The following is a 26,580-nucleotide window of genomic DNA, read 5'->3' on the forward strand; positions in this document are numbered from 1 at the left end:
AGTCATTGAATAAGTGATGCAGTCCTTCCTGACCCACGTAAAGGGGCTGGGGCACTGGCGTTGGACAGGAAGGTCGGTGGGGCGCTGGGGGGGGGTTGTTTTTTTGGGAGGTCTGGCACTGGAGGTGAGGGCGTGCGGGTGTGCAAGGGGCGGGGAGGATCTTCGGGCGGGGAACTTGGAAGGCCTGGCAGTGTGTTTCCGGGGGGCGGGGCCACGCGCTGGACGGGCCCTGACGTCACTCGGCGCCCAGCCCCGCCCCACCGCCGCCGCAGCTCTGGAGCCGGAGAGCCAGATCCGCCACTGCCGCTACCGCCTCCCGGGATTCGGAACGCCGCGCGCCCAGCCATGGCTTCGGGCCCCGCGGGTGAGGGGGCGCAGGGGTGGCGGGAGGGCAGCCCCGATCCCGGCCCCAGCCCGCGGCTGAACAGTCGCCTTTCCGTCTTGTCCCACAGGGCCGGAGACCCGGCAGAGGCTGCTGCGCACCGTCAAGAAGGAGGTAGGTGGGGAGGTGGGGGAGGGGGCGTCCCCCTCCCCCGCAACCTCTGGGGGTGTGGCAGTCGTGGCCTCCCACCCCCAGGAAGGAGTCTGTCAGAGGTAGGGGTGGTCACTGGTGCTAGGGGGCTGCCACCTTGGTTGTGGGGCTCACCTGGGTGGGTACTCACCTCCGGCAGGTGTGGAGGAAGCTGGGAGTTAGGGGGTGGGGGCTCTGGATGTTTTTCTGCTGCGTGCAGCATGCGGACTCTCCAGCTGTGGGGCACTCCTGCCTCTGCCTGCGTAGGACCCCTCTCCTGCAGGAGCCGGTGGGTGGGTCTCAGTGCATTGAGACAGCAGAGGGGTGGGGGGCTCATAGGGCGTGGGGGGGGAGTCTAATGGGGCTGCAGGAGGGCTAGACTTTAGGGAAGGGGAAAGATAACCCTTTGGGTAAATAAAGCCTCTCCCCACACATCCCCACACTCCCCCTTCCTGATTCTCAGCCCTTGGAGTCACCCCCAGGAGCCAGGGGACTCCGTCCCTGAGAGTCCCTGGTCAGAGGGTTACTCTGCTTGTGAGCATGTGCCTGCACTCTCCTGGCAGGCAAGGGCCCCTCACCCTCCACCCATGAAGGAGGATGAGAGTCAGACAGGGTTCTCCTGCCCCTCTCCCTCTCTCCCTGGGGCCAGCAGGGAGCCCAGTCTAGCCTACTGTTAATAGTCCATGACTTGGTGCAGAGGGGAGAATCTGGAGGGATGGGTGTCCGGCAAGCATTCAGACGCCTGGACTCTGTGTGTGTGTGTATGTGTGTACATGCCTGTGTGGGTGAGGCATGTGGCAGGGAGCATGTGAATCTGAGGTGTCTGTGCATCTGTCTGGAGATACCTCGGTGTTATCTCTGTGTATTGTGTGTACACATCTGTGCGTTTGTGTGTATCTGTATTTTTGGGTATGATGTGTGTCTGTGTGATGCAGAAGCCTGTGAATGAGTGAGGTTGTGACTGTGTGTATCTGTGTGTATGATGTGTGAATAGTGAGGTTGTGACTGCGTGTCCATGTGTGTGATGTGTGAATAGTGAGGTTGTGACTGTGTGTGTCCGTGTGTGTGATGTGTGAATTAGCAAGGCTGTGACTGTGTGTATCCGTGTGTGTGATGTGGGACTGTGTGTATATCCGTGTGTATGATGTGTAGATGAGTGAGGCTGTGACTGTGTGTGTGATGCTTTCCTCGGGTCACCCACATCTCTCAGTCTGGGATCCCATTGCTGCTGAGCCGGCATCACGGGTGTATCCTGAGTCCTCAACCTGCAGACCCGGGGGCTGGCCTGATCCCTGCGTCTGTGTGTGTTCAGGGCGTCAGCATCTGGTGTCTGCGCTGAACATCAAGAGGCCCCTCCCCGCTTGGTGGCAGACAGCTGTCAAGGGCAGCCTCCAGGCTGCAGGTGATCTGTTGCTGCCCCACCCCGCTTGTGCGTGTGTGTGTGCGCGTGCGTGCGTGCGTGTGTGTGTGTGTGGTGGTGCCTATGTGGTTTCAAGGGCTGGTTGCACAACCTGAACTTTCTGAATAAGGAAACGGACAGGATACATGGAATCCCTCCAAAAGGCCCAGAACTTTTCAGCTTTGCCTTCGTAGAGACCCCTGTGGGGACCTGAAGAAAACTGTCCTGACCCTCTTTCCAGCACAGCCCACAGACCCACACATTCTGATGACTGTTTGGGGGGAGGGTGTATATAGACATCCCCCTCCCCCTGCCAAAGCCTTCAGGTTACAGACCTGCAGTCGTTTTGTTCTTTGTGTAACCAAACCTGGATGTCATCTCTGCTCCCCAGATGTGTGCACCTGGGATGGCTGTGTTTTTAAGGGGCTAGTAGCTGGCTGGTTCCACTGGGAGGGGGCTGCAGGCAGAGGACTGTCAGCAAGGCACCTGGGCTGGGCTCCAGCTGGGGCCCTGGCCCCAGCTCCACCACCAGCTCCCCTGGTGCCCTGGCCAAGTCTCTTCCCTTCTCAAGGCTCCGTGTCCACGTCTGGAGAAGGAAGCCTTGGTGCCCGTGGCAATCCCCCCACACCTGTCTGGTTCGGGTTATTGGCCGGGCTGGGGAACACTTTGTCCCTGATGGCCAGCCGTCCAGCCTGCATCCTCTCTCCTGGGAGAGGCTGGGTTTGGGGTACAGAATGAGCTTTCTGCCCAGCTGTGGGCCAAGACCATCTGACCAAAGAGGCCTCCAGGGATCCTGCTTGGTACCTGAGGGGGGCGGGGCCGAACCTTGCAGGTTTGGACCAAGGGCCTCAAGTACCCATTGACTCTGCATCTGTGGAGGCCAGACTCAGCAGCCCCAAGATGGAGGCTGTTCCTAATGTTTGCATTTCTTAAGGCCCATCATTTTAATAGCCTGAGCATCTATTTCTTGGGGCTATTCTGGGCCCCGCCCTGTGTGCACAGGAACTTCCTAAGGCGAGTGAGGTTGCCCCTCGTTTTACAAACAAAGAAACAGGCTCAGGGAGGAAGAGGGAGTTGATCAAGAGTGCACAGCCAAGAGGGGACAGCGCTGGGGACTTACCCCCAGGGCCGTCTGGCAGAAGAGCCAGGCCCTTCCCGCTCTCTATCGCAAACACGCCCATCCTCATCTGCGCAGCGCCGTCATTGCGGCGTGTGTGGATGGTATTTCCACGGTACAGAGGAGAAAACTGGCTCAGAAAGAGAAAGTGATGTTTCAAGGGTACAGACAAGTGAAGGAGAACAAGTTCAAGTCTTCCGTCTGTGAGCTGCTCTGTTTGTCATGGGCACACCCTAAGAGCCTAGTGACAGGCTCGTTCCCTCCAAAGCAGATTTCTCTCCTTTTCCTCCTCTTTGGGGATCACCTGCCCCTGATATCAGAGAGCCAGTCTCCTGTGGAAGGCGTAAAAATCGGGGGGTCAAATCAGGTGTTCCTTCCCTTCACCGTCTGGGTTCAGAGGAGCCACATCCCTGTCCGTCCCAGCCTGCCCGGAGGGCTCCTCACATCCTTCTTTCTGGCAGCAGCGGCCGAACAATCAGTTTCTGGATTTGAGCCAGGCAGGTCTGCAGGCTTTGCCTGAGCAGCCGAAGCCACAAGGCCAGCAGGGGTTGCAGGTCTGGAAGCTCTGTCCAGTGCTGACTCAGGGAGCTCATGTGACCCAGCCCCATGCAGCAGGTCAAGAAGGAGCTTTGGGATCAGCCAGTGCTGGGTTCAGATGTCAGGGCATTTACTTCCTGGGGGCATTCGTGTGTCAGAGGCCGGGCTGGGTGCTGCGAATGCAGCAGGGCACAAGACAGGCCCTCGCTCCTGGGGCTGACATTTCTGTGTGGGAGACAGACCGGACAGACCTTCCGAGTGGAATTGAAAATGCAATTGCAGGCAGCACCCCAGGTCTAAGGGAGAGGCTCTCTGCAGCACAAGCCCACACAGTGGAGATGGGCTGCACGCAGTTCCGTATCGTGAACGTATGTCGTGTCTGAGAAGATATGGGAAGGATGAGGGGGCCTCTTAGAGGAAGGCATGAGGTGGGCAGAGACGGAGGAGAACCATTCCTGGCAGAGGGAATCGCGTCAGTGAAAACATTGGGGCTGCAGGGAGCTCTGTGAACTTGAGGAATGGGAGCATCAGGAGTGGGAGGAATTCCACAAGAAAGGACAGTGGTGCTGGGTGCACTGGGGACAGAGCCCCGGTCGTCTCATAAAAGCAAGGGGAACGGAGTGGGGAGGATGTGGGACTATGGAAAGGAGGGAGAGGAGCCGAAATTGATTGCTTGTGAATTGCACAGTCCTGGCTGAGCAACTGGCTGTACCTTCACAAGTGTCTGGGTTTCAGTGTATTCATCGTGGGGATGGAAATTACTCAGCTGTCAGGATAAACAGTGTGAAAACACCCACCGTGTTAGCCTGAGCGTCACCAGGGCAGGCGCCTGATTTTCTCCTGTCTCTCCCGTGCCACCACGGGAGAGCTGGAGACAGGGTGGCCTCAGCATGAATTCCAGTTAAATCCTACCAGCTTTATCCAGGCTCCTTCCGGACTCCCTTCACCCGCCCCTCCTTTTCCCTTCCCACCTCCACCCCTTAATTTTGTTTTGGCTCCCAAAGGGAGCAGGCACTGGCTTCCCGTTGCCATGACAACGTCCATTAAAGGAGCCAGCCACGTGACCGAGTTGATAAGGGAAGCAAAGTGACTAAGTGACTTGTTTTCCTGCCTCTAGGCTGGGCCTAGGAGGCCTCTTAATTGGAGGGGCAGGGTGGGGGCTTGCTGGCAGAGGACAGACCCCAGTAAGGAGGCAAGGGTTGAAGTGGGGGGCTGGAGAGGAAGCCTCATCAGCCCTGCAGATGAGCTGGTGGCAGGACCAGCCTGGGAGCCGTTATCACAGGCCCAGTGGGGCTCATTGGACAGCCGAGCCGCCCGTCCCTGGGTGAGAGGCAGTGGGGTCCCAGAGGTCGACGGGACACACTAAGAAGCTTGGAGGAAGGTGAAAGGAAAAACTGATGTTATTACTGGGCACCCAGTGGTTCTTAATGAAGGTTCTTAATTTTCTTAATTTTGCCTCCCAGGTAGGGTTGCCAAATAACATATAGGCCACACAATTAGATTAGAATTACAGATAATGAGTCATTTTTAGTATAAGTATATATCGATAAATCTGGCAGCTTTACCCCAGGGGACATCCGGCGACGTCTAGAGACATTTCTGGTTGTCACAACTGTGGTTCTGACTGGCATCGGGTAGGTAGAGACCAGGGCTGCTGTTCACCTTCCTGCCATGCACAGGACGCCCTGCGGCCTCGCCACAGAGGAGTGGCCAGCCCATCGTGGCACTGCTGTTGAGAGGCCTCAGCGTGGACACTGCCCTGGGTGCCCGCAAGCACCCCCTCCTCGGCTGGAGGGACAGCCCCGAGAGGGGAGTGATTGTCTCCCTCACTGGGTCATTGAGGGACCAGAGGGACAGGGCCATCCAGCAGCTCGTATCACGGTTACACAGGCGGTTCCAGGAGAAGCCGGGATTCAGTCCCCCTCTGTCAGGCGCTGAAGGGTGGCCTCGTGGCCCGAATTCACAGAGGGCCGTGGTAGGGAGCCCTGAGCTTCTGCAGAGTCCGTGGGGGTCGGTTGTGTGCAGGGGAAGGAGAGGAAGCAGGAGAATTCCGTTCATTCTAGTTCATGCTGGGCACTGGTTGCCGGGCTGCAGCATTTGCCCCGTGCGACAGTGGGGAGCAGCGGCGGATGCATGAGCAGAGGGTCTTGTTGGGAATTGTACTTCAGGGAGTCAGCTGATGGCGGGGGGCCAGGGTGGACGCTTTCTGCCGGTTCTTAGAAGAAAACACCCTCTTTTCTTTCCTCCTTCCCTTTCCCCCCCTTTCTTCCCCTTTGCCCCTCTCCCCCTCTCTCCTTTTTTTTTTCCTTCCACAAATATTTATTGAGCCTCCACTACGCGCCAGGCACTGTTCTAGGAACTGCAGATGGAGAAGTGAGCAAAGCAACATCCCAGTGCATATGCTCGCGTAAAGCGTACAGTCTAATTGGGAGACGGATTGATAAGCAACAAATTTCTATTGGGAGTGACAATTGCCACGAGGAAAATAAAGCTGGAAAGGGCTGGAGAGCAGTGGGAAGGGCTGACCATCCAGAGGAGGTCAGAGACCTGAAGGGAAAGAGGGAGCTTTGCGGACGGCTGCAGGAAGGGCGTCCCCGACACGGGGAACAGCATTTACAGCCTGGAGTCAGGAGCAGTGCCTAGCCAGGAGGCGGCGAGGCCGGATGGTAGTAAACGGAGGAGGAGGAGATGAAGTCAGAGAAGGAACAGGAGGCTGGCCATGCCTGGGCGTCTTCGGCTTTTACTCTGAGTGACATGGGAGCCGGGAGAGGGTTTCCCACAGCGGGGACGTGGACGCGCTCCCGTCATGAATAAATGGAGGTGATGAGTGAGCCCAGCCGCAAAGTCGTTCAGCCACAGAGAAAACTTCTACCTTGTTCTTGGAGCTTTCATTCTTGGGTTCGAAATCACAGCTCCCCCTTTCCTCCCTTGCTGGGCCAAGTGAGGGTTCCAGAAATGCTTGCGAGGGAATCCAGACATTCTGATGGGATATTTTGGGGCTCTCTGAAGCTGGCTGGGTTGACTTCAACAGTGTCTGTAGGCCATGATTTCGGGCTTAAGATGGCAGATTATTCTCTTTGTGAATAATGCAGCCGTAGCCGTAGGTGCATTTTGATGCCTTTTTCAGGTCACTGACAATGCAGCTTCCAGGGGCTTCTGATCCGGATGGATGGCTTGTGCTTTAGCTCCCAGCTTAGTGTGACGGCAGGTCCCTGGCTGCCCTCCCTGGCTTGGCCTCCCCTGCAGTCTGTCTGGGTCTCCGCTGCAGTAGCCTAGGGAGGACCCTGGGGGCGGGCGGCAGTATTTGCTGCTGCTGCTTGGCAGGTAGGAGGGACACTTCCGTCATCACCATGAGAAATGAGGACACCCGACCCCTTGTCCCAGCTGTGCCCCCGTCTCATTTTCTGCTTTCTAAGTGACGAGGTTGGACAGGCTCCAGGATTCTGAGAAGCTCAAGTCTCTAATTTGGCTGACATCCCTCTCCGTGAGCCAAGTTTCCCTGATATTTTCTGTCTTCGGAATTTGCCAAGTCTGTGTTTAAGACTTATTAAAATCTACAGCTGATAAGATGTTTGCGGGGGGAGGCTGTACTCCACTCAAGGCGACCAAGGCCTCCACCAACACCAGTGTGATGGGGTGAAGTCTTGTTTTTTTTAAACAGCATTTTGTGTGGACGACCTCGTTGAGGCACAGAGATGGCAAGTGACTTACCGAAGGGCATGGAGCCTGTCAGTGGTCCATCGTGGGGGTCTGGCTCCAGAACCCCGCTTTGCATCGCTCCGGAGCCCAAAGCAGTGACCCACGCGTGGTTATGAGCTGTGCTGAGAGTGTGGAGTCAGGGAAAGGCCAGCCTTTGGAGCTGGACAGTCCTGAGTCAGGTCGTAGGCCTGTCCTCCAGTAGCCTCTCTGTGTGTGAACCTCTCCTGCAGTGTCTGACATTGGGGTCATCGCCTACCAAACAGCAGCGTCGATGTGTCCCCCCTGCTGGCCAGGCACTCAACAGCATTTATGGGTGAACCAGATAGACTCAGTTCCACAAGGACATCGGGCCATCTTTTCTGGTCCTATTGGAAGTTGCGGATGCTCTCAACATGAGATCTTCTCCCTGGGTTGACCCTGGGCTGGGGGTCCCGGGGCACAGGAGCAGCGCTGCAGGCTGGGCAGGGGTTAGGGGGCCCAAAGGAACAAGCCTTGGGTAGAAACCAGGAGAGCTGAGTCTTGACTGGATGTGAGGCCGTCCTGGGTGGTCAGCCAGAGCTTCGTTCTGGGCCCAGGTTCATTGGCCCCTTGGAGGTGACCTCTCCGCCTAAGGAGGCCAGAAGCCCTCGGGAGCGGGCTGGCCGGCCACTAGCCACTGGGAGCCCCTGGCTGAGGCGGCTGAGGGTGCTGTGCTCCACCGAGAAGTGGTCTGTTTTCTTTTGGTAGCAAAAGGGGACAGGAGATGAATAGCTATTTGTGCCTTTTCTTTGCAAAACCTTGGGGGAACTCAGGTCCTCGTGTTTATAAAGGACAGTAACAGGGCCTTTGGCACTAAGGCCCATTTTAAAATCAGATAAGTCCCAGGAGTTCAAGAGACTTGGTGATACTCGGGCACTGGATGAATTCTTCTTCGCTTATCCTCATTTAGTAATTAACGGTTATAATTAGTAAGCTAGAATTATGGTAACTACCATTTATTAAACACTCCTGTAAGTGCTTTATCTTATTTCATCCACAGAGCAGTCTCTCTGTAGGGTGGGTACAAATAGCAGCTCCTCTCTACCGATGAGGAAGTTGAAGTTGGGATAGGTCGAGAAACTGGACCAAGGTCACGTAGCTGAGAAGCAGCAGAACAGGATATTTTGGCGAGCTCCACGCATTTCGTGTTGGATATTAAGTTGCTCGTAAAACTAGCTACACAAATAAATGAGTATGTCAACATAAAGTGAAAAGGGAAAGTGCCGATAACTGGATTGGTTCAAGGGTTTGGGGAGTTTGGAGTGAGTCAGGCTTCAGGTGCGGCTATATCCAGGGGTCCGGTGATGCCATCAGGACCCCATCTGTCTCCATCTCTCTGTGCTCTCTTTCTCTGTGCCGGTTCTGTGCCCTGCGTCTCTCTCTGGGGAGGCAGAATGTTGCCCAGCAGCTGCCAGGGTACAATCTGCCAGCTTGGCATCAGAAACAGAAACAGAACTTCCTCTTCCCCGTGGTTCTAGCAGAGTCCCAAGATTAGGCCTCATTGGACCAGCCTGGGTCATATCCTTCTTTTGCACCAATCACAGTGGGACGGAGTGCCCTGATTGGTCCAGCCTGAGGGGCTAAGCAGAGACAGCTCTCTGAGAGCAAAGGCGGGTCCCAGGGCGGAGTCAAGGAGAGAGGACCAGACAGGGAACTAGAAACCAGGCAGATGTGCCCTAAATGTCCATCTCGAAGGAGCCAGGGTGCCTGTCGTTGGAGCTCCGCCTCCATCAGTGGCAGGATCCTCTCGTGCTTCAGGCCTGGCTATGATCCCAGGTGCTGCCTGGGTACCTGTTATGTGCCAGGTGTTAGCGGATGAGAGATTTCTACTCTGGGCGTGTACAAAGCCCTGGAATTGTACAAACACTCTGTACTTGCCGTACAGAGAGGCCGTCCTCAGCTGTCACCAGTACCTCTATGTCGTCCACAACCCAAACACTCAAGTGCGGTTCAGCACCAGTCTGCAAGATGCCCGGATGCACGGGCCGGCACCGTACAGCGCGGCCCTCGGCGGCGAGGTGGGGCCTCCTCACTTCTGACCCTGTGAGCCTCCAGTCACAACGACCCCTGGGAATAATCATAACTAGCATTTGCTGGGCACCCACCGTGTCCCAGACCCGCACTGTCCGATGTGAGTGATGAATCAGGGGCGCCCACTTAAATGTGAGTTAAGTAAAATTAAATGGGAAACGCTTTCTCAGTCACACCAGCCATGTTTCAAGTCCTCGGTAGTCATGTGTGGTTATTGATATGGTTGGATAGCACAGGGTTAGGGCACTTCCAGAAGGTTCTATTATGTACTATACATGGTGCTAAGTGCTTTACAATCAACAGCATATTTAATCTTAGAAAATGAAACTTCAGAGGGTTAGGTCCTACTTATTGTCCCGTTTTACAGATGAGTAAAGTGAAGTGCAAGGAAAGCGAAGTCGCTTGCCCAAGTCCATACAGCCGGTAGGAGTCGGAGCCTGGGTTCTGATCCAGTCTTCAGCCCATTCAACGGCTCTCCCTCCGGGGTAGAGGTGTTCTGGTTCACACTGTGTGTGTTTTAAGCCGTCACCTAGAAATTCCATCTCTTACTCTCCTGTAGCTGCCCGGCCCCCAGAGTCTGGACAGCCTCCCAGAGAACGCAGGTACGCTTGAGTCAGGGTGTGTGTTCCTCGTGCAGGAGGCGTGTGGGTCTGTGGGAGTGCGGCGTGTTGCCACGGCAGCCGCCACACGCAGTGGGCCGTGCACCCGGGAAGAAGCTGGCTGGTCCCCAGGGTGTGGGCTGGGAACGTGCAACACGCTGGCTGTTTTCTCTGCGATTTGGGGGCGGCCAGGACTCTTCACAGCCCCCTCATCTCCAGCAGTGACTGTGCATGACGGTGTTGGCCAGAAGGACCTTGGCCTGGTGCCCCCAGGTGAATGGCCCAGAATCAGGCACTGGGGGAACCCCTTGTTGGAGGGTGTCTGCAGCAGCACCCATGCAGGGAGGCGATGGGAGGTCCGTTGATGGGAGCCCCAGCCTCGGCCGCAGGACAGCGCTCCACCCAGGCTGTGGCGGGCCGGCCGGTCCTTACGCTGTTCGGGCACAGTGCCTGGTGCCTCTGTGTAGCAGGCCAGGAAATGATTAACTGGGGCCGGGCTGGCAGCAGCTGAGTGGGCAGCGCTCCTGCCTCCTGCCCGCCTGCAGCCTCCATTAGGGCAGGTGAAGGGGGAGGAGTTTGCTAACGCTCTGAAGGGCCACACATGCCGCTGCTTTTGTGTTGATGCCCTTTCCGTCCCAGCTCACTCGCATCACAGGGATGCACCCATGGGAAGACACCCGTGTGGCTTTGCCCTGGTTGTCTGCGTGGTGGTGGCGGGCAGGGTGGAGCGTGGGGCGAGGCTGTCCTGAACTGAGCGAGCGTCCAGAAGAGGAAGTGTTGGGCCGTTTACTGGTGGTGGCCGGGCTCCTGGAGTGCCATGCGAGCCAGGCACCTTCGGGCCCCTCTCCGTGAAGGCCCAACGCCCCTGGCGGGCCACGGCAGGGCTGGGGACGCGGAGGCGGAGGTGCCAGCTGGAGGGAGGCCCTTAGCCGTGTGCCGAAAGGCTGAGATCCCTGCCAACACCCTCCATCAGTAGCAGAGTGAGGAAAGGACATTTTTTTCTTCTATTTTTTAGAGCAGTTTTAGGTTCGTGTTAAAAATAGTGGTAAGCATGGAGATTTCGCATATACCCCCTGTCTCCACACGCACAGCCTCCCCTACGGTCAACATCCGGCACCAGAGTGGGTCACGCGTCACAACCCCTGAACCTCCAGGCAGATGTCATTATCACCCGAAGTCCATGGTCACCTTCGGGTTCACCCCCGGGGGTGTCTGTTCTACGGGTTTGACAAACGGATAGCGACACGTGCCCACCACTGCGTAGGATCCTGCAGATGCTTTCGCTGCCCCGCGTCCCTCCACGCCCTGCCTGTCCGTCTCTCCTCCCCTCCCGCCCCCGGCGACCACCGGTCTTTTTACCGTCTCCGCAGTTCCGCCTTTGCAGAACGTCATGTATGGAGCAACACCATGTGTAGTCTTTGTAGACTGGCTGCTTTCGCTTTGTTTCACATTGGAATTTATTTTTCTTTACCTCACCCTGCGACAGGGAGAGGCAGCTAGGAGGCCCCGGGGGTCCTGGGAAGGACAATGAGAGATGGTAAAAGGTCAGGGCCAGGGCAGAGGTAGAGCAGTGGGCGCTGCTGGGCCCTGGAGCAGGGAGCTGGCTGTGCCTGTGGCACTCGGCTGAGTTGGGCTAAGGGAGCAGGTGCCTCGGCCACCGGGCTGCTCGGGTCCCCACCTTGACCTGGGACCGCAGGCAGGAGACCGTGATTCACATCCCGCCCTCTCCACAGGCCAGGTGACCTTGGCCCCTCCCAGATCCGTTGCCCCAGTGGGAAAACGGGAGTAATAGCAATGACACCCACAGTGCGTGGCTGTTCTGATTCTTTGGGCTCCTGTATGCAAAGCCCCGCCTTGGCTTACAGGAAGCACTTTCAGATGTCTTTGGAGTGAAGGAATTAACCTACTGTGTGCCGTGCTCTGTCCAGGGCAGTCAGTCATGGGTTCGAATCTCTACCCTGCCGTCTGGAAGCCATGTGCTCTTGGGCAGGTCATGTAACCTGATCAAGACTCCGTTTCCCCAGCTGTTAAGGGCGGAGGGTGACTGTACCTTCTCTACGTTACCCGAGGAGCAGGTGAGATAATGCCCCTGAGCAGGGTGCCAGCACGCAGTGGACGCCTTATAAATCAGTGCCGGTTGTCGTTCCGTGGAACAAAGTGTCAGTGTCTTACCACGTGGCTGCTCTTGTGTGCAGTGCTTTTGCCGCGTGCCCTACACCTGTGAGGCACATGCTAATGCCGGATCACCCGTTGTACCGGTGGGGACGCTGAGGCTCAGAGAAGGACCCTGATTTGCCCAAGAGCGTGAGTGCGAGAGCTGGGGTCTGAATTCTGGAAGCTGGACTCCAGAGCCCGACACTCACAGCTATACAGTGGGTGTCACTCTAGGAGCTCAGAAGAGGAAGGGTCCCATCAACGTTGGGGGCCTAAGGAGGGAGCGAGGCCGAGGACACCTGGTCCTGAGCATTGGGCGGCGTCTCCAGAGCTGGAGCTGGAGGTGGGACTGGTGACGGGGGGATAGCGGGTGGAGGAGACTGTACAGGCAAAGGCCAGGTAGGGGTATCACATGGGTCACACAGACAGAAGGGCACACGTGACCAGAGCCCGGGATGTGGGAAAGGGAAGGGACAGGATTTGGCAGGAGGGAAGATCGGGCCACACCATGGAGACAGTCCCAGCTTGCAGGGTGGCAGCACCCTCCCCCACCCCCGGACCATGTTGGTCTGTGACTGTGCTTTGGAGCTTCCTGCACTATTCCTGTGCCGCCCACCCGCCGTCAGCCCTGTTCCAGCCCCTCCCAACTCGCCTCCTGCCTGCCTCGCCCATGACAAATTTAAAAATAAAGAGCTGCAGCTGTTTCCACGTAGCGCTTTTTCCCTGCCCGGGTGTCCTTGCATCTGTTCCTTCCTGTGAGCTCCAAGGCAGTTCCACGGGGGCAGGTGCAGGGGACAGTTTTCCCCTCTGCTCTAGACGTGGGGAACCCGAGACCCAGAGAGTTCATTTCTACTTCAGATCCGGAGCATCACCACCTCCAGGAAGCCCCCCATGATCTCCCTACCCACCGGTTTCATTGTTGCTTGTTTTCACAGAACCAAGTTCTTTGGCTGCAGAGAACTGGTCTCATTTTGCAGATATTAACCACTCATGTGAGTTACTTAATGCCTTTAGATTTTGCTGGACTGTGACCCCCATGAGGACAGGGACACTATCTGATTGCCACCTGGAGCCAGGCACAGAGGAGGTGCTGACACATGTTAGTGAGCGACAGTTGTGGTTCATGTGATGAATGCTGGGAGGGCAGGTGTTACAGAGGAATGTGGGAGAGGCACACTTACTCCTGCCTGGGCCATGGGTAGTCCAGGAGGGCTCCTAGGAAGAGGTGACACCTGGCTGAAGCCTGAGTTGTGGTTAGCCGGCTGGAACACACTTGGAGGGGCCCCTGGTAGAAGGTACCATGTGACAGAGGCAAGGGGGTGAGCCCGTGGCAGCCCCTTTGGGGCCCGTGTTCAAGGGTCAGGGATTCAAAGTGGGGCTCAAGCTGCTGGCCCCCGGGGGGGCCTGCTCGTTTTGTTCTCAGCAGCGGGCATGGCCGTCCTCGGCTCACCCCCCTGCCCCGATGGTTGGCAAGGGGCCTTTGCGTCATCCCTCTCTTCTCCCACTTTCCTTACTTGCTGAGAGTTATTTTTAAAGCCACCCAAGGTGCTCCAGGCATCCTAATTTAACCGTCCCCACCACTGCCAAGTTTCTTACAAATGTGAGCCTCAGGGTGCCTGGGGGCCGCCCTTACTGGTTCAGCGTGACTCACCCCTGAGACCCCAGGTGGGACGGGGGCGTTCTGAGTCAGGACTGAGGCAGCAGGCCGCTGGGGGGCAGGTGGCAGCTGCGGCGACGTTCATTTAGGGCTGCTGTGCACCACAGGCCCTGAGCCCGATGCTGCAGACCCGGGGGCCTCGGGGGCCAGACCCAGCCAGTCTGAGTACGGCCCCCAAGCCAAGAATGGAGTTTCCGTTCCTAAAGCATCGTGAAGACAAGACTATGCAATGTACGCTGTATGTGGCCCGGAAATAGGTTGGCCACGTTTATGTAGCAAATGAGAATTCCGAATGCCCCGTTAAACTTGACTTTGAGAAAAGCAGGAAGTAATCTCTTCGTGTGTGTTTGTTTCAACATTTGGTCCATACTTACACTACAAAAAGTATCCGGAATTTAGGTTTCGCTGGGCCTGCTGTGTTCAGTCTGGCAACCCTCACTCACAGCCCGAAGTGGCGGCCATCTGCCCCTTCACAGAAAAGTTGGCCGACCCAGCCTTACACGCAGAGCAGACGAGATCGGGTGTTAGGGGGGCTAGGCCGCTGCCTGGAACCGCGCGTGCGGTGGGCATTGCTGTCGGTGCTGGTATCATTAGTTTACTCAGAGTGGCCCCCAAACGGGTTGCTTCCGCAGCGCAGACAGACACGAGATGCACAGACCCACCGGTGAGGAGTGGAAGTCGGCCGTGGTCAGTTCCAAGGATGAGCGTCAAGCCAGACGCTCTATTATGGGCGGGGCGGTCTGGGCCCTGGCCCCGTGTCTGCGCCTGGTGCGTATGTTTATGGCACTCTCACGGAGCAGCCCTGACAGGTGATGCAGGCGCCGTCCCCATTTCACAGATGAAGGAACTGAGTCCCGAAGTCACCCAGCTAATGCAGAGCTGGAGTTTGACCGGGGCCCGGCCTTCCCGTTCTTCGTGCACTCACGTCCCCCTTCACACAGGGCCCTCTGCCCATATTTCCCGTAATCCTTACCATGGCCCTGAGCACTGGGTCATGTTATTTCCTCCCTCGGTTTAGGGGACATGGACACATGCAGTGTGGGAGGGGGGCAGGGAGGAGCAGCAAGTTGATTTGGAACCTGGCAGGGTCCCAGGTGTGCAGGTGGCAGATGTGAGGAGAGGACTGGACAGGGCAGACCTGGAAGCCCCAAGAGTCCCCCCTTCCCACTCTACTCACTGGCCAGGATTTCCCTGCCTGACTCCCTCCTGAGATTAATCCTCCTTTTATGCTGTTTAAATATTTGCAGGTAGAGCGAGGGATGGCTGGAGCTGGTTCCCCGAAGGTTTGCAGGGTGGGGCCTGAGGTGGGGTGGGCAGGTACTCAGAGGTCTGGGGTGTGGGGGGGCCAGGCCAGCCCCGCCCCAGAGGTGAGGGGGTGGGCGGATTTGGAGCAAACACTGCCGGCTAAACAGCTAAGGTCAAGGTCAGCGCAAGAGCCTCTACTGTGTAGGGCTTCCCGCTGGGTGCCGGTGCACTCCAAGATCTCGTTCATGCCCCCACTGGGCCTGTGAGGCTGGGCTGCTGACACCACCCACTGTGTTTCACAGATGGGCAACTGGTCCAGCCCCAGGCAGGCAGCGGATGGCCAAGGGTTAAACCCAGGTCAGCCACTCTGCACTCCGGGCTCTTAGCACCTCTCTGCTGCCTCCCGACATCCTGTCCTTGCAGCTCGTCCAATTCCGAAAGGAGTGAGAGCCCCACTGTGGGAGGGATGCAAGCTGCTGTTGGAGTCCCTCAGAATGGATGCCAGGCGGGGGGTAGAAGCCCCCTGACCATCTTGACCTTTGAGAACCCCCTGCCCCTGACAGGCCCCCATAGGAAGTGGTTGGCAAAGTCAGAGCCAGGTGACCCAGGTTCCCTGAAAATCCTCCCAGCCCAGGTGCCCGGATACCACCCGCCCTCACTGTGCCTCCACGTAGCCCACTGTTCCCCCTGAACTTGCCCCCTCTGCCGCTCTGTTTCCAGGGGTGCACAGGTTGGGGTACCCAGCAGGCCCTTTCTGGCAGGTTCTCAGACACCAGGTCATAGCCCAGCATCACTGCGTCCTTCCTCAGGAGCAAAGGAAGGGGGCGGGGAGTAGTATTCGGGGGATTTGGGGGAGGGGGAGAGGTGGGCAAAGGCTCTGAGACCATGTGGGCAAAACCGCATTTGCATTTGCTGGAGGAGCTCAGCCCCTGGAGTCAGACAAACCTGGGCCCACACCCCACGGGCCCTGTGACCCTGGGCCGGCTGGGCCACCTCTCGTGTCCTCCGCCCTCTCCCTGGACAGACAGGTGTGATGCTGCTGCTACTCTCTTTACCCACAGCCGTGGTGCCGAGAAAGCGTTCTCCAGCCAAAATATTTTACCAGGGCAGAATTTGATCTCGATCCTTCAAGCTATTCACTCCTCAGAGAGAACTTTATCGAGCACCCACAGTGTGCCAGAGGCGTAGCTGTAAAACGGGGGGACAGGGCGCTCGCCCTGGTGGGGCCCGCAGCCTAGCAGGGAGGGCGGGTGCTGGTGGCCTTGTCTGATGGGTGTCATAAAAGCAGCCTCGGTGGGAATGTGAGCAGGGGTGTCGAGTCTCTCGTGCAGGTGATGTTTCAGCCAAGGCCAGGATAGCCATGAAGAACGCCAGGTGGGGTTCTAGACAGGCGACCTGTGCGTGCAGCCAACATTTGTTGAGAACACGCCATGTGCCGGGCTCTGCCCAGCGCCTGGTTTGCATTCCCTTGTTCAGTCCTCCACAGCCCGTTGGGACAGGTCCCACTCCCATCAGCCCTTCACCCGGTAGGAAAACCGAGGTTCGAGAGGTGATAGGACGTGCCTGAAGAACACAGCCAGTAGCTAGAGGGGCCAGGGAATGGCAGCTGGAGCCGAGATGGAAGATGTGTAAGTTGGAATTCCAGCTCTGCCACTCCTGGCTGTGTGGACCTGGGTGGGCCAGGTTGCCTCCCCGAGCCTCAGTGTCCGTATCTGTAAATAGGGCCAACTCCACCGGCCTGGCTGGATAGATTTTGGGCTTAGAGATGCTGTTGGCCAAGCCCGGCTTCGATCTCGTTCACGGGAGGGGGCTGGCTTGGTTGGGTGCAGCGGAGCTGGTGCGCCTGGTCTGGGGTGGGCACTGTCACGTGTTTCTCTGGGGATGCGGCCAGGGATGCTCTGAGGCCCGTCTCCGCACCAGGAAGGGGCAGAGGCAGAAGGGAGGGGGAGAGGCGTGGGGAGCCTGAGGATGCTGTCACGTGGGGGCATTGCGAGCGGCCCAGCTGGGTCTGGGTGGGCCGGAGAGCATCCGGGAAGGGGGAAGGGGCCTGTTGGGGTGGCAGTGGGGGTGGGGGTTCCGGCCCGGCTCCCGTCACCCCACGTCACAGCCCCAGTGGTGTAGAGCTGGGACCAGCTCTGAGATGGTCTCTTCTCGCCTCCTCAGCCTCAAGGTGGGGAAACTGAGGCCCAGAGAAGAGACAACTTCGCTAAAGCCCCACCAGACCAGGAAGGTATTCAGGCCACCATAGAGTCACCTCCGTGAGCAGGGGCACACTGCCTCTCAGGACCTGGTCCCCGTGTCCGGCACGTCAGAGGTGCTGGAGAAGTGTTTGCTAGGTGACCGCCTGTAGTAGTCAGACGGGTGGGAGTTCCGTCTCCACTCGGGGCCGAATCCACTCGCTTAGGAAATACTTACCAAGCACTTAGTATGCACCAGGCGCTGTTCTAGGCTCCATGGATACAGCGAACCAGGCAGACGAGGTCTTGCCCTCAGGGAGTGTGTTCTAGAAGGGGGAGGCAGGCAGTAAAGAGCCACGTAGGAGGGGAATATGTAGGTATTCTGTAACGGAGACTGTGACGGGGTGGGAGGGGGTGGGCGGGGGGAGGGCTGCCTTAGATAATGTGATTGGGGAGGAGGTGACATTCTGTGTGACACCTGAGAAGCGTGTCGTGTGAAGAGCCTGAAAGAATAACCAGGAAAAGGTGGAGCATGGAGCTCTCTCAGACCGCGGGCCTTGGGCCCACGGGGACCTGGTGGAAGGGGAGCAGGAGGGAAGCGGTGTGGGCGTGTGACAGCCCGGGCGCGTCCCTCCAGCCGCCTCTGCCTTCCAGGTGAAGCAGATCATGGAGGAGGCCGTCACACGCAAGTTCGTCCACGAGGACAGCAGCCACATCATCTCCTTCTGTGGTGAGTCCGTGGCCCGTGGCCTCGAAAAGTGGCTTCTTCCTCTGGGGGCTGCCCTCGGGGAGTGGCGTGTCTGAATGAGGGTCCTCACGCCCCTTTTCTTCTTTGTAACTGAAGTTATTTTCAGATTCCAAAGGAGACTCCTTAGGGAGCTGGGAAACACAGAAAAGCCTGGAGGAGAAGTGACACGTGACCTCTGTACCCCTGACCGGGTCACCCTGGGTGGCAGGGGAGGCCTGACTCCCCCTCCTGGGGCTCAGCTCACACGGGCCCCGCCCTGGCGACAGTGGTCTTGTGTCTGGGAAATGGCCCCCCCAGCCCCCCGACCGTCCTTTCGTGGGTCCTCTCTTCACTCTGCCGTGGCTGTTGCCGAGTGAAGGAAGAGAGGGACAAGGACTTAAGAAAAAGAAACCGAAATGGAGTTAAGTCAGAGCTGTCCACATACCCCGAGGGACGTGTCCTGCTGGGTCAGCAAAGGAGGCAGGACTGAGGCCCAGAGTGACTCGGACTCCTGTCCTTGAACCTGCTGCGCTTTCAAGGGCAGAAACGACCACACTGCCAGGGTCTGGCTGCATGCTCCTAGTGGCGAGAGAGACCCGTGTTCTGCATGTCCCTGAAGTCAGGATTCGGCTCATAATCAGTGTCTGTGTATAAGTGGGCAAGTTCCATTTTTCTCCCCAAAAGCTATTAATTTATTTGTGACCGCAGTGTCTCATAACGAAGGGCATGCTGTAACTTCCCTCTGGTGGTCTTGGCCGAGTGGAGAGGCCCATCAGCTTCCATCCAGATGGCTGGGGCCGCCACCCATGGGCCAGTGACAGGCTGAGCGCACACCGTGACCTGGGAGCCCACTGGGGTCAGTTTAGCCCCTTTGCAGCCAGGCCGACCTGGGTTTAAATCCTGCCTCTGCCACTTCTTTGTCAGTGGACTTGGCAAGGTCTTGTTCTTTAAAGTGAAATGTTTATTTAAATATATATGTGTGTGTGCATATGTAGATATATAGATACATACAAATATATATGTGTACACACATATATGACAATAGTGTGCTATATATACATACACACATTTAAAATATAAGTAGAGCATAAATACATATGCTCTACTTATATTTAAACTCTTCATAAGTAGAGCGCACATAAATATGTATGGGGTACATATACGCTCAGCTCTTTTTTCACCTGGACAGTTCTATGTGCCAGTGGTATGCATATTCATTTCAGGAATCGCTAACATACCTGTCGGTTAAAGACCTACAGCAATAGAAAGAGCCAACTCCGATCGGAGTTGTTGGGGCAGAGAGACGCTGTGGCCCTGAATGGGGCCTGACTGGCCTCCCTGGGTTCCCTGTGTCCATTGTCCCCATGAGCCGTCAGCAGAATCAGACCTTGTGTACAAAGCCCAAATAGTTGGTTAACTTACTGTCACACAAACCAATGAACGATGATGGGTATGTATGCAAAAAATGAAGATATTTAAGAGATCCTCACCCGGAATATTTGAAGTCCATGGGCCGCTGGGCAGCAGGTGGACACTGCATTCAGAATGACGTCGTTGCTAGCAGAAAACTAAGACACAGAGTTAAACCAGAACTTCCCAGCGTTTCTCTTACACGCCACGTGACCTTGGCTGGGCTCTCGCTGGCGCACCGTTCTGTGAGATGACGCTAAGTAGAAATCTTGCATCCTGGGCTCTGTCACGGGGGTTAGGTAAGACAAGCCTGAATGCTGGTCTGACTCCCCACAGGGGCCCAGTACGAAGGAACTCGTACGTGTACTCACTGTGTCCCTTAAACGTTGACCAGAGTGAGCTCCCAGTATGCCGTGTGGGAGAGGAACTTTCTCCCCGCCTTCTCCGGGGTGGAAGGTGGAGAGGCACACGTTTCCCCTGTGATGTCATCACAAGGCTGTGATTTGGGGCGGCCCCCCCTCTCCGAGGTGCCTGAGTGACTGGAACTCCAGCCCAGCTGCATGGTGGGGAGAGTGGGCAGGACAGGGCCTGCTGACCACTGTGTCCCCGCAGCGGCTGTGGAGGCCTGCGTCCTGCACGGGCTGCGGCGGCGGGCGGCTGGCTTCCTGCGCAGCAACAAGATCGCGGCTCTCTTCATGAAGGTGGGCAAGACCTTCCCACCCGCCGAGGAGCTGAGCCGCAAGGTCCAGGACCTTGAGCAGCTGATCGAGAACGCGTGAGTGCAGAGAGGGGGTAGGCTGGGGCAGCGCCCCCCGCAGGCCATGCTCCTTCCCAGGCTCTGTGAGGCCAGGCCTTCCTGCTCCTTAGTCCTGCCCCAGGGCCTTTGCTCATGCTGTGTCCTCTGCCTGATGTACATCCCTCATCTTCCATGGCTGGTTCCTTGTCATCACCCAGGCCTTCCCCTACATGGGGGTACATTCCAGCCCTCACCTCGCATCTCTCATACCACCTCGTTTATTTTCTTCCCAGTGATTACCACCATCTGCAATTATTCATTTGTTCGTTTGCTATTTATTTGACTATTGTCTATCTCCCCTTTTGGACTGAATTCCATGAAGACAGGTGACTACGTTTGTGTTACTCCCCATTGTGTCCCCAGCATCAGGGAGAGCCTAGCACCTGGTAAATGCCCGGGGAAGGAGTGTTGAATGAATGAGCGCCTGCTGTGAGCCAAGCCCTGCTCTGTGGGCAGCACGACCAGACTGTCGTAGAGCAAGCGCGGCCTCTGTTTGCTCGGGGCTCCCGTGGAAGCATGCCACGGCAGCCCCTTGGTGGGGGGAGGCTCCGCTCCCTAATCTTCGGGGCTGATTGTGTGTGTTGGGGGAGGCTTGTGGCCTGAGTGTGTGTCCATAAGCACCTCCCTCCAGAGTCCTGACCACACGGCCAGTCCCCCCCCCCGGAGCCTGCTCAGGGATGGCAGACAGGTCTCAGCTCCAGTGCGTGTCAGTGGCTGTCTAGAGAACGGTGTTGTGAAAATTCAGAAGCTGTGATTGGGCTTCTGGAGAAAGAGTGCATGGATTGACTAACCATGTCTGTTACGGGCAAGGAAAGGGACAGTTGTGCATGCCGTGTGTTTGCCCTGTCTGCCATGGGTGATCACCCCCTTCACTGGATGAGAAACGGCCCTTTCCTCCTCCTTCAAGCCCTGCCTACCCAGGGCTGCTGGCCAGAACTGCATGATGGGCAGGGCTGTGGACTGGCCATCGCCAGCCCCCACTTGGTATCTGCATTCTCAGCCACCTGGTCCTCAAGCTGCCTTCCAGTCCATCTGCTAAATTCCCAGGTGTCGCTGATAAGTTCTTAAAGGGGTGGGTTTCCATGGGCCTTGCATAATATCGGGAGTGACTTGTTAATGGAGGCATTAGAGATATCTGTGCTGGGGGGGACAGGAGAGCCATCGTCGTTCATGCCGTCGCTCATTTATGCACATGTGCACTGAGCCCCTCCTGTATGCCAGGCACTGTGCCCGGCCCCAGGAGGCAGGAAGAGGAACCATGCCTGCCCTCTGGTGGACTCTCGGGAAGCATTATATTTTAAAAAACAATTGGAACACTTAGTCTGTGCCCTTAAGGTCACATGTGGAGGGGAAGACAGAAAGGTGATCAGGAAGTTGTGCTTCAGAGTCCGAAGGGCACAGGGGAGGGGCCCCTCCCCCAGCTCTGGCTGGTCTAAGAGGGCTTCCTGCAGGAGGGGATGCCCTCGCTCAGACCTAAAGAGTGAGTGTGGGCTGGGGAGGGGAGGCAGGAAGAAGCAGCAGCTGGGGAAAGTCCTCAGATGGGAGCCTGATGATGGCCTTGGGAGTCCACAGAAACCTACGCTGGGCTGGATCACAGGGTCAGAAAGGAGAGTGGTGGGGTGCAAGGAGAGGTGAACAGGAGAAAGGTCCCGGAGCGCCCTGCCTGTCGTCTCAAGGGCAGTCAGGAGCCACTGAGGGATCAATAGTCCAAGAATCTCCATGGCCAGCACTCCTTTCCAGCAGATAAATAGATCGGTAGGTATTGAGAGAAATATCAGTATGGGATTCTGTCTTACCCACCCGCTGTGTATGCAAGTGTCCGTTTCACCACACCTTCACGCTCACTGGGTATTATTTTTTTCAACTGTTTTTCCATTTACCAGGAGCAACATAGTTTGTTTTAGTTGCCACTTCTTTATTTCCTAGAGAGGTTGACCGTTTTTTTCATTGGCATGTTGCTCTTGTTGGATTTTTCGTTTTGTGAATATCTTTTTTCCTTTACTGATCTCAAAGGCGAAACCAGATCCAGGGCCTCCAGGAGAATGTACGGAAGCTGCCCAAACTGCCCAACCTGTCACCACTCGCCATCAAGCACCTGTGGATCCGCACGGCCTTGTTTGAGAAGGTCCTGGACAAAATTGTGCATTACCTTGTGGAAAACAGCAGGTGAGCTGGGCGCACTCTGCCTCCACCTGCTGGCAGTCTTGGGAATTGCACCCCCTTGCACCTGAATATTTGAATCTGAACTAGCCTAGCTTAGATCCTTGGGAATATTCCGTTGCTTAATAGCAGTGGAGGGTCTTCGCATCTGGAATGGGGTATGAGGGTCTTGAATTTCTTCACTAACTTTGAGGCCAGAGGGAAATCACTCAGTTTGTCTGTGCCTGTTTTCTCTTTTGGTGAATAGGATAGGGATTGCCGCCACTCCTGAGAAGGATGAGGAGTTGGCCATATTTTTTACCTTCTTTTTCTTAGATAAGTCTCTTTCACATTTCAACTATATGAACAGCAGAATGACAACAAACTCACAGCTATTAACAACCGAACCTTAAAAAAAACAAACTAAGCAAACACCTAGAATGGGAATGGAATCACAGAAATGGAGATCACATGGAGGGTTATCAGTGGGGGGGAGAGAGGGGGGAAAAGGTACAGAGAATAAGTAGCATAATGGTAGAAAATAGACAGGGGGAGGTTACGAATAGTATAGGAAATGTAGAAGCCAAAGAACTTATATATGTGACCCATGGACATGAACTAAAGTGGACAACTTGGGTGGGAGGGGGTGTGCAGGGCGGAGGGGAGTGAAGGGGGGAAATGGGACAACTGTAATAGCATAATCAGTAAAGTATGTATTTTTTTAATTAAAGAAAGAGCAGCTGGCCAGCACCCAGCATCTGGGAAGGGCAGGGGGACTCTGCGTTTTCTCTGCTGGCTCAGAGTTACCTGACGTGAAGGTTTTAATAGGAGCCCTCCTGGCAAACACTGGTCCGCACACTCATCCCTTCAGTGTGCAAGGGCCTCCTGTGGAACTGTGATTCCACAGCCAGGTACATAGATACTGTGTACACAGTACTGGGTACCTCACATCTGGGTACACAGGTCTCACCTGCGATGCTGCGCCAGGAGCAGTGGGGCGCCCTCTGGTGGTGTGTGCTCTGAGACTCCTCACAGCCAGCACTTCTCAGCCAGAGAGGGAGAGAAATATCTGAGAATTGCCCCATCTTTTGGGAGATGGAAGTGTGTTTAACTACATCTTCACACACAGTAGGTCTTGTCACCTTTTATTCTTTGCCTGTTTGCAAGGAAAATAGGTGTGAAAGTACAAAGCAAGGTCCTTCCACACAAGATGCTCCCATTGTAGCCGAGAAAACACTTAAGTAATAATAATTATAAAGACAGACAGGAGATTAAAGGTGGTGTTTAATCTCCTCCAGGTGGTTGTGCCTAGTGTCCTGGAAGGTATGACAGTTAAGCTCCCAGTTGAAGGGTGTGTGGGCATTATCCAGGCGAAGGGGGTGGGGGAACAGTGAGTGCAAGGGCCCTGGGGCAGGAGAAGAACTGCAAGAAATCTAGACTCTGGGGGTCCAGTTAATCTCTTCACCTTCTTGTGAATCATAACATGTCACCGCCCCCTGAGCCGTTATAGGTCCAGGGCCTCTGAAGGCACTGCTTTTGGTGAGTGACCTTGTATTCTCCTACTGAATAAATCCGCCAAAGGGAGTTAGTAATAACTTGAGCAGAAATACCAACCTCCTGTCGCCTCATTAAACATTTTATTTTGAGTTTTAAACTCTCACAGAAGTTGCAACATCAGTACAGAGAGTTCTTGCCTCCCCTCAGGGACATTCTACGTAACCAGAGGGTACAGGTCCCAAAGCAAGAACCTGCCGTTAGTACAGTACTGTGGCCTTAACAATAAACCTTCCTTGGATTTCACCAGTCTTCACATATATTCGTGTCTCGTTGCCGTACGGTTCTGTGAAATGTCAGTGTGTGTATTGCTTCATATAAGCAACACACTCAGGATGAAGGGCGGTTTCAATGAAACCCGTCCCCCAAAGAAACTCCCTCAGGTACCTTGTAGTAACGTCTTGCTCCCAGCCTTCCCTGCTGTTTCTAAGGCAGCATTTGCAAGGTGTGTGGTCACGCAGCCTCTGGCTTTGGGAAGGGAAACGGAACCATGGAGTGGAAGGTGTCCCAAAGCATCATCTTTGGATCTGACAGCCGAGTAAAATGACAGCGGCGCTGCAGCCACTGAGCGAGACCCTCCTGGTTGGAGCCTCTGCTGTTGCGCATGTGCAGGCTGACGTTTAACCCTCCCACAGTTCTGTCCTCCTTCCCATTTTGTGCTGAAGCTCAGAGAGGCCAGTCGCCCGCCCAGAGGCACCCAGGATGGAGGGAGTGGCTGAGCTGGGCTCCATTCAGGTGGTCCGGCTCTAGATCCTTCCTCTTTGACCCTCAGCTACGGGAGGGGAGGAACCACGCCAGCTGGTTGTAGCCCAGGCCCGCACCCACTTGCTGTGTGGCCTCCAGCAAGTTACTTACCCTCTCTGAGCTGAGATCCCTCAGGAGGTCAGAACCAGCTCCTTTCCAATGCTAAGTTCTATCACTGTCTAGACTGTATAAAGTTTGCCAAGACTTAGAAACCAAAGTACGACAACTCATACAGAAACCAGAAACATCCAGCCGAACGCTGCAGTACTGATTAATGATGGCTTCACGTGTGATTTCGAAGAGTCGGAAGCCAGGGCGTGTTTCTGAGTGTTCCAGCCCAGCATTGCCCGTGTGAGTTATCTGGACAGGAAGGCCTGTTAATACAGCCTGTGGGATAACCACAGCTAAAAAGCATTTTATTGCCTCAATAACATTAGGAGGGTTGATATCATCTGTGCCTCTAAATGACTTCCTGTCTGAAATGGAAGATGTGGTAGAAGCAGATAGAACCGGCCAGGCCTCAGCAGCCTTATATAATGATTATTCCTGCTACCTCATTAAGGCTTTTGCTACAGCCATGTATTAAGCAGTTACATGCCCAGCACCGTGCTAAACGAAGCGCCTCACATCTGTTGTCTCCCTCGAAAGTCCTTCGACAACCCCAGGAGATACATTATTATCCGCATTTTACAGATGGGGCAGCTGAAGCTTACAGAGGTAACCCCCTGGCAAGAGGCAGCCTGAACCCAGGCTGCCTGCTCTTAGCCGCCAGGCCGTAGTGGATTGTGCGCCACCTGCTGGTCACTTTCCAAACCTGCATGCTCTTTGCTCTCTTGCTAGCAAATACTATGAAAAGGAAGCGCTCCTGATGGATCCTGTGGATGGCCCCATCCTGGCGTCTTTATTGGGTGAGTGGTCTAGTCCTCTGAGCGTCCTCTAAATTTCTAACCTTGGCTCCCAGGGCACCTCCTAAAAGCCTCTCTTCCCTCCTTCTAGTCTCCCCATCACAACTTACCTGTTCCCTGTCTCCTGCTCCCAGCATCCTACGCTGGCGTCTCCTTAGCAGTACGCTGGGGCCTCCCAGCTGGCTGGAGGGGAGGGGCAGTGGAACGAGGGGCCCATCCGGACGTGGACGGGAGGGCAGGCTCTCTGGGGCGGAGTGTTGCCAGCGCCCCTCTGCTCTGCAGTGGGCCCCTGTGCGCTGGAGTACACCAAGATGAAGACGGCGGATCACTTCTGGACCGATCCCTCCGCCGACGAGCTCGTCCAGAGGCACCGCATCCACAGCTCGCACCTGCGGCAGGACTCGCCCACCAAGCGCCCCGCCCTCTGTGTGAGTGGGGTAGGCCCTGGGACCCTGGGCGGGAGTTGGCCCAGTTCCCACGCCGCGTGTGCACAGGGGATGGAGTGGGCCTTGGAGGTCCCTCCAGGCCTCATTCTCTCCCTCTCATCACACTGCCAGATCCAGAAGCGGCACTCGAGTGGCAGCATGGATGACCGCCCGTCCCTCTCCGCCCGCGACTACGTGGAGTCCCTGCACCAGAACTCCCGGGCCACCCTGCTGTATGGCAAGAACAATGTTCTCGTTCAGCCGGTGAGACTTGGTCCTGGGCCCAGATCTTCCACTGGGGGTCTGGCTCCATGTTACAGAGAAGTTCCCTTTGGCTCCGTGTGGCTCATTCATTCATCCATCCTTTTACCTACTCACCCATCTATTCGTTCATCCGCCAGCATCTCCTCTATCCATTCATTCTCCATATGCCAATATTTCCATTTACCCTTTCATTCCTCCACATGCAAATGTTTCCTGCTGCCAAATCCACCCTTGCATCCACCCACCCATCAGTATCTCCAGCCAGCCAGCCACTTCTCCTCCAGTCTGTGTCCGCCATCCCCTGTTCCTGCCTTCCCACCATCCCGTCATCCATCTGCCTGTGTTTATATCCATCCACCAATCCATCCACTTCTTTGCCCGTTTACTTTCCAGTCCCTCTGTCCATCTACCTGTTCACTCTGCTGTCTGTGCCTTCTTTCTCTCTCGTTATTCTTCACTGATCCAGCAAACA

At 56.1% G+C, this 26,580-nt stretch overlaps 1 protein-coding gene across 3 annotated transcripts in view; it reads left to right on the top strand.

The window, feature by feature from the left end:
* The first annotated feature begins 275 nt into the window (after positions 1-275).
* SGSM1 (small G protein signaling modulator 1) overlaps positions 276-26,580 on the top strand; it is a 65,478-nt gene continuing 39,173 nt past the window's right edge. For all 3 annotated transcript variants that reach the window (XM_037156242.2, XM_053669910.1, XM_053669912.1), the window contains exons 1-8: positions 276-364; positions 453-496; positions 17,799-17,874; positions 19,894-20,056; positions 22,091-22,243; positions 25,355-25,422; positions 25,702-25,847; positions 25,977-26,108. In XM_037156242.2, the coding sequence (XP_037012137.2) occupies positions 346-364; positions 453-496; positions 17,799-17,874; positions 19,894-20,056; positions 22,091-22,243; positions 25,355-25,422; positions 25,702-25,847; positions 25,977-26,108 (801 nt within the window). In that variant the 5' untranslated portion in view covers positions 276-345. The remainder of the gene's footprint in view (positions 365-452; positions 497-17,798; positions 17,875-19,893; positions 20,057-22,090; positions 22,244-25,354; positions 25,423-25,701; positions 25,848-25,976; positions 26,109-26,580) is intronic.

The sequence above is a fragment of the Artibeus jamaicensis genome, unplaced genomic scaffold (genome assembly GCF_021234435.1).
Source record: "Artibeus jamaicensis isolate MK-2021 breed Jamaican fruit bat unplaced genomic scaffold, CSHL_Jam_final contig_525, whole genome shotgun sequence".
NCBI classification, from domain to species: Eukaryota; Metazoa; Chordata; class Mammalia; order Chiroptera; family Phyllostomidae; genus Artibeus; species Artibeus jamaicensis.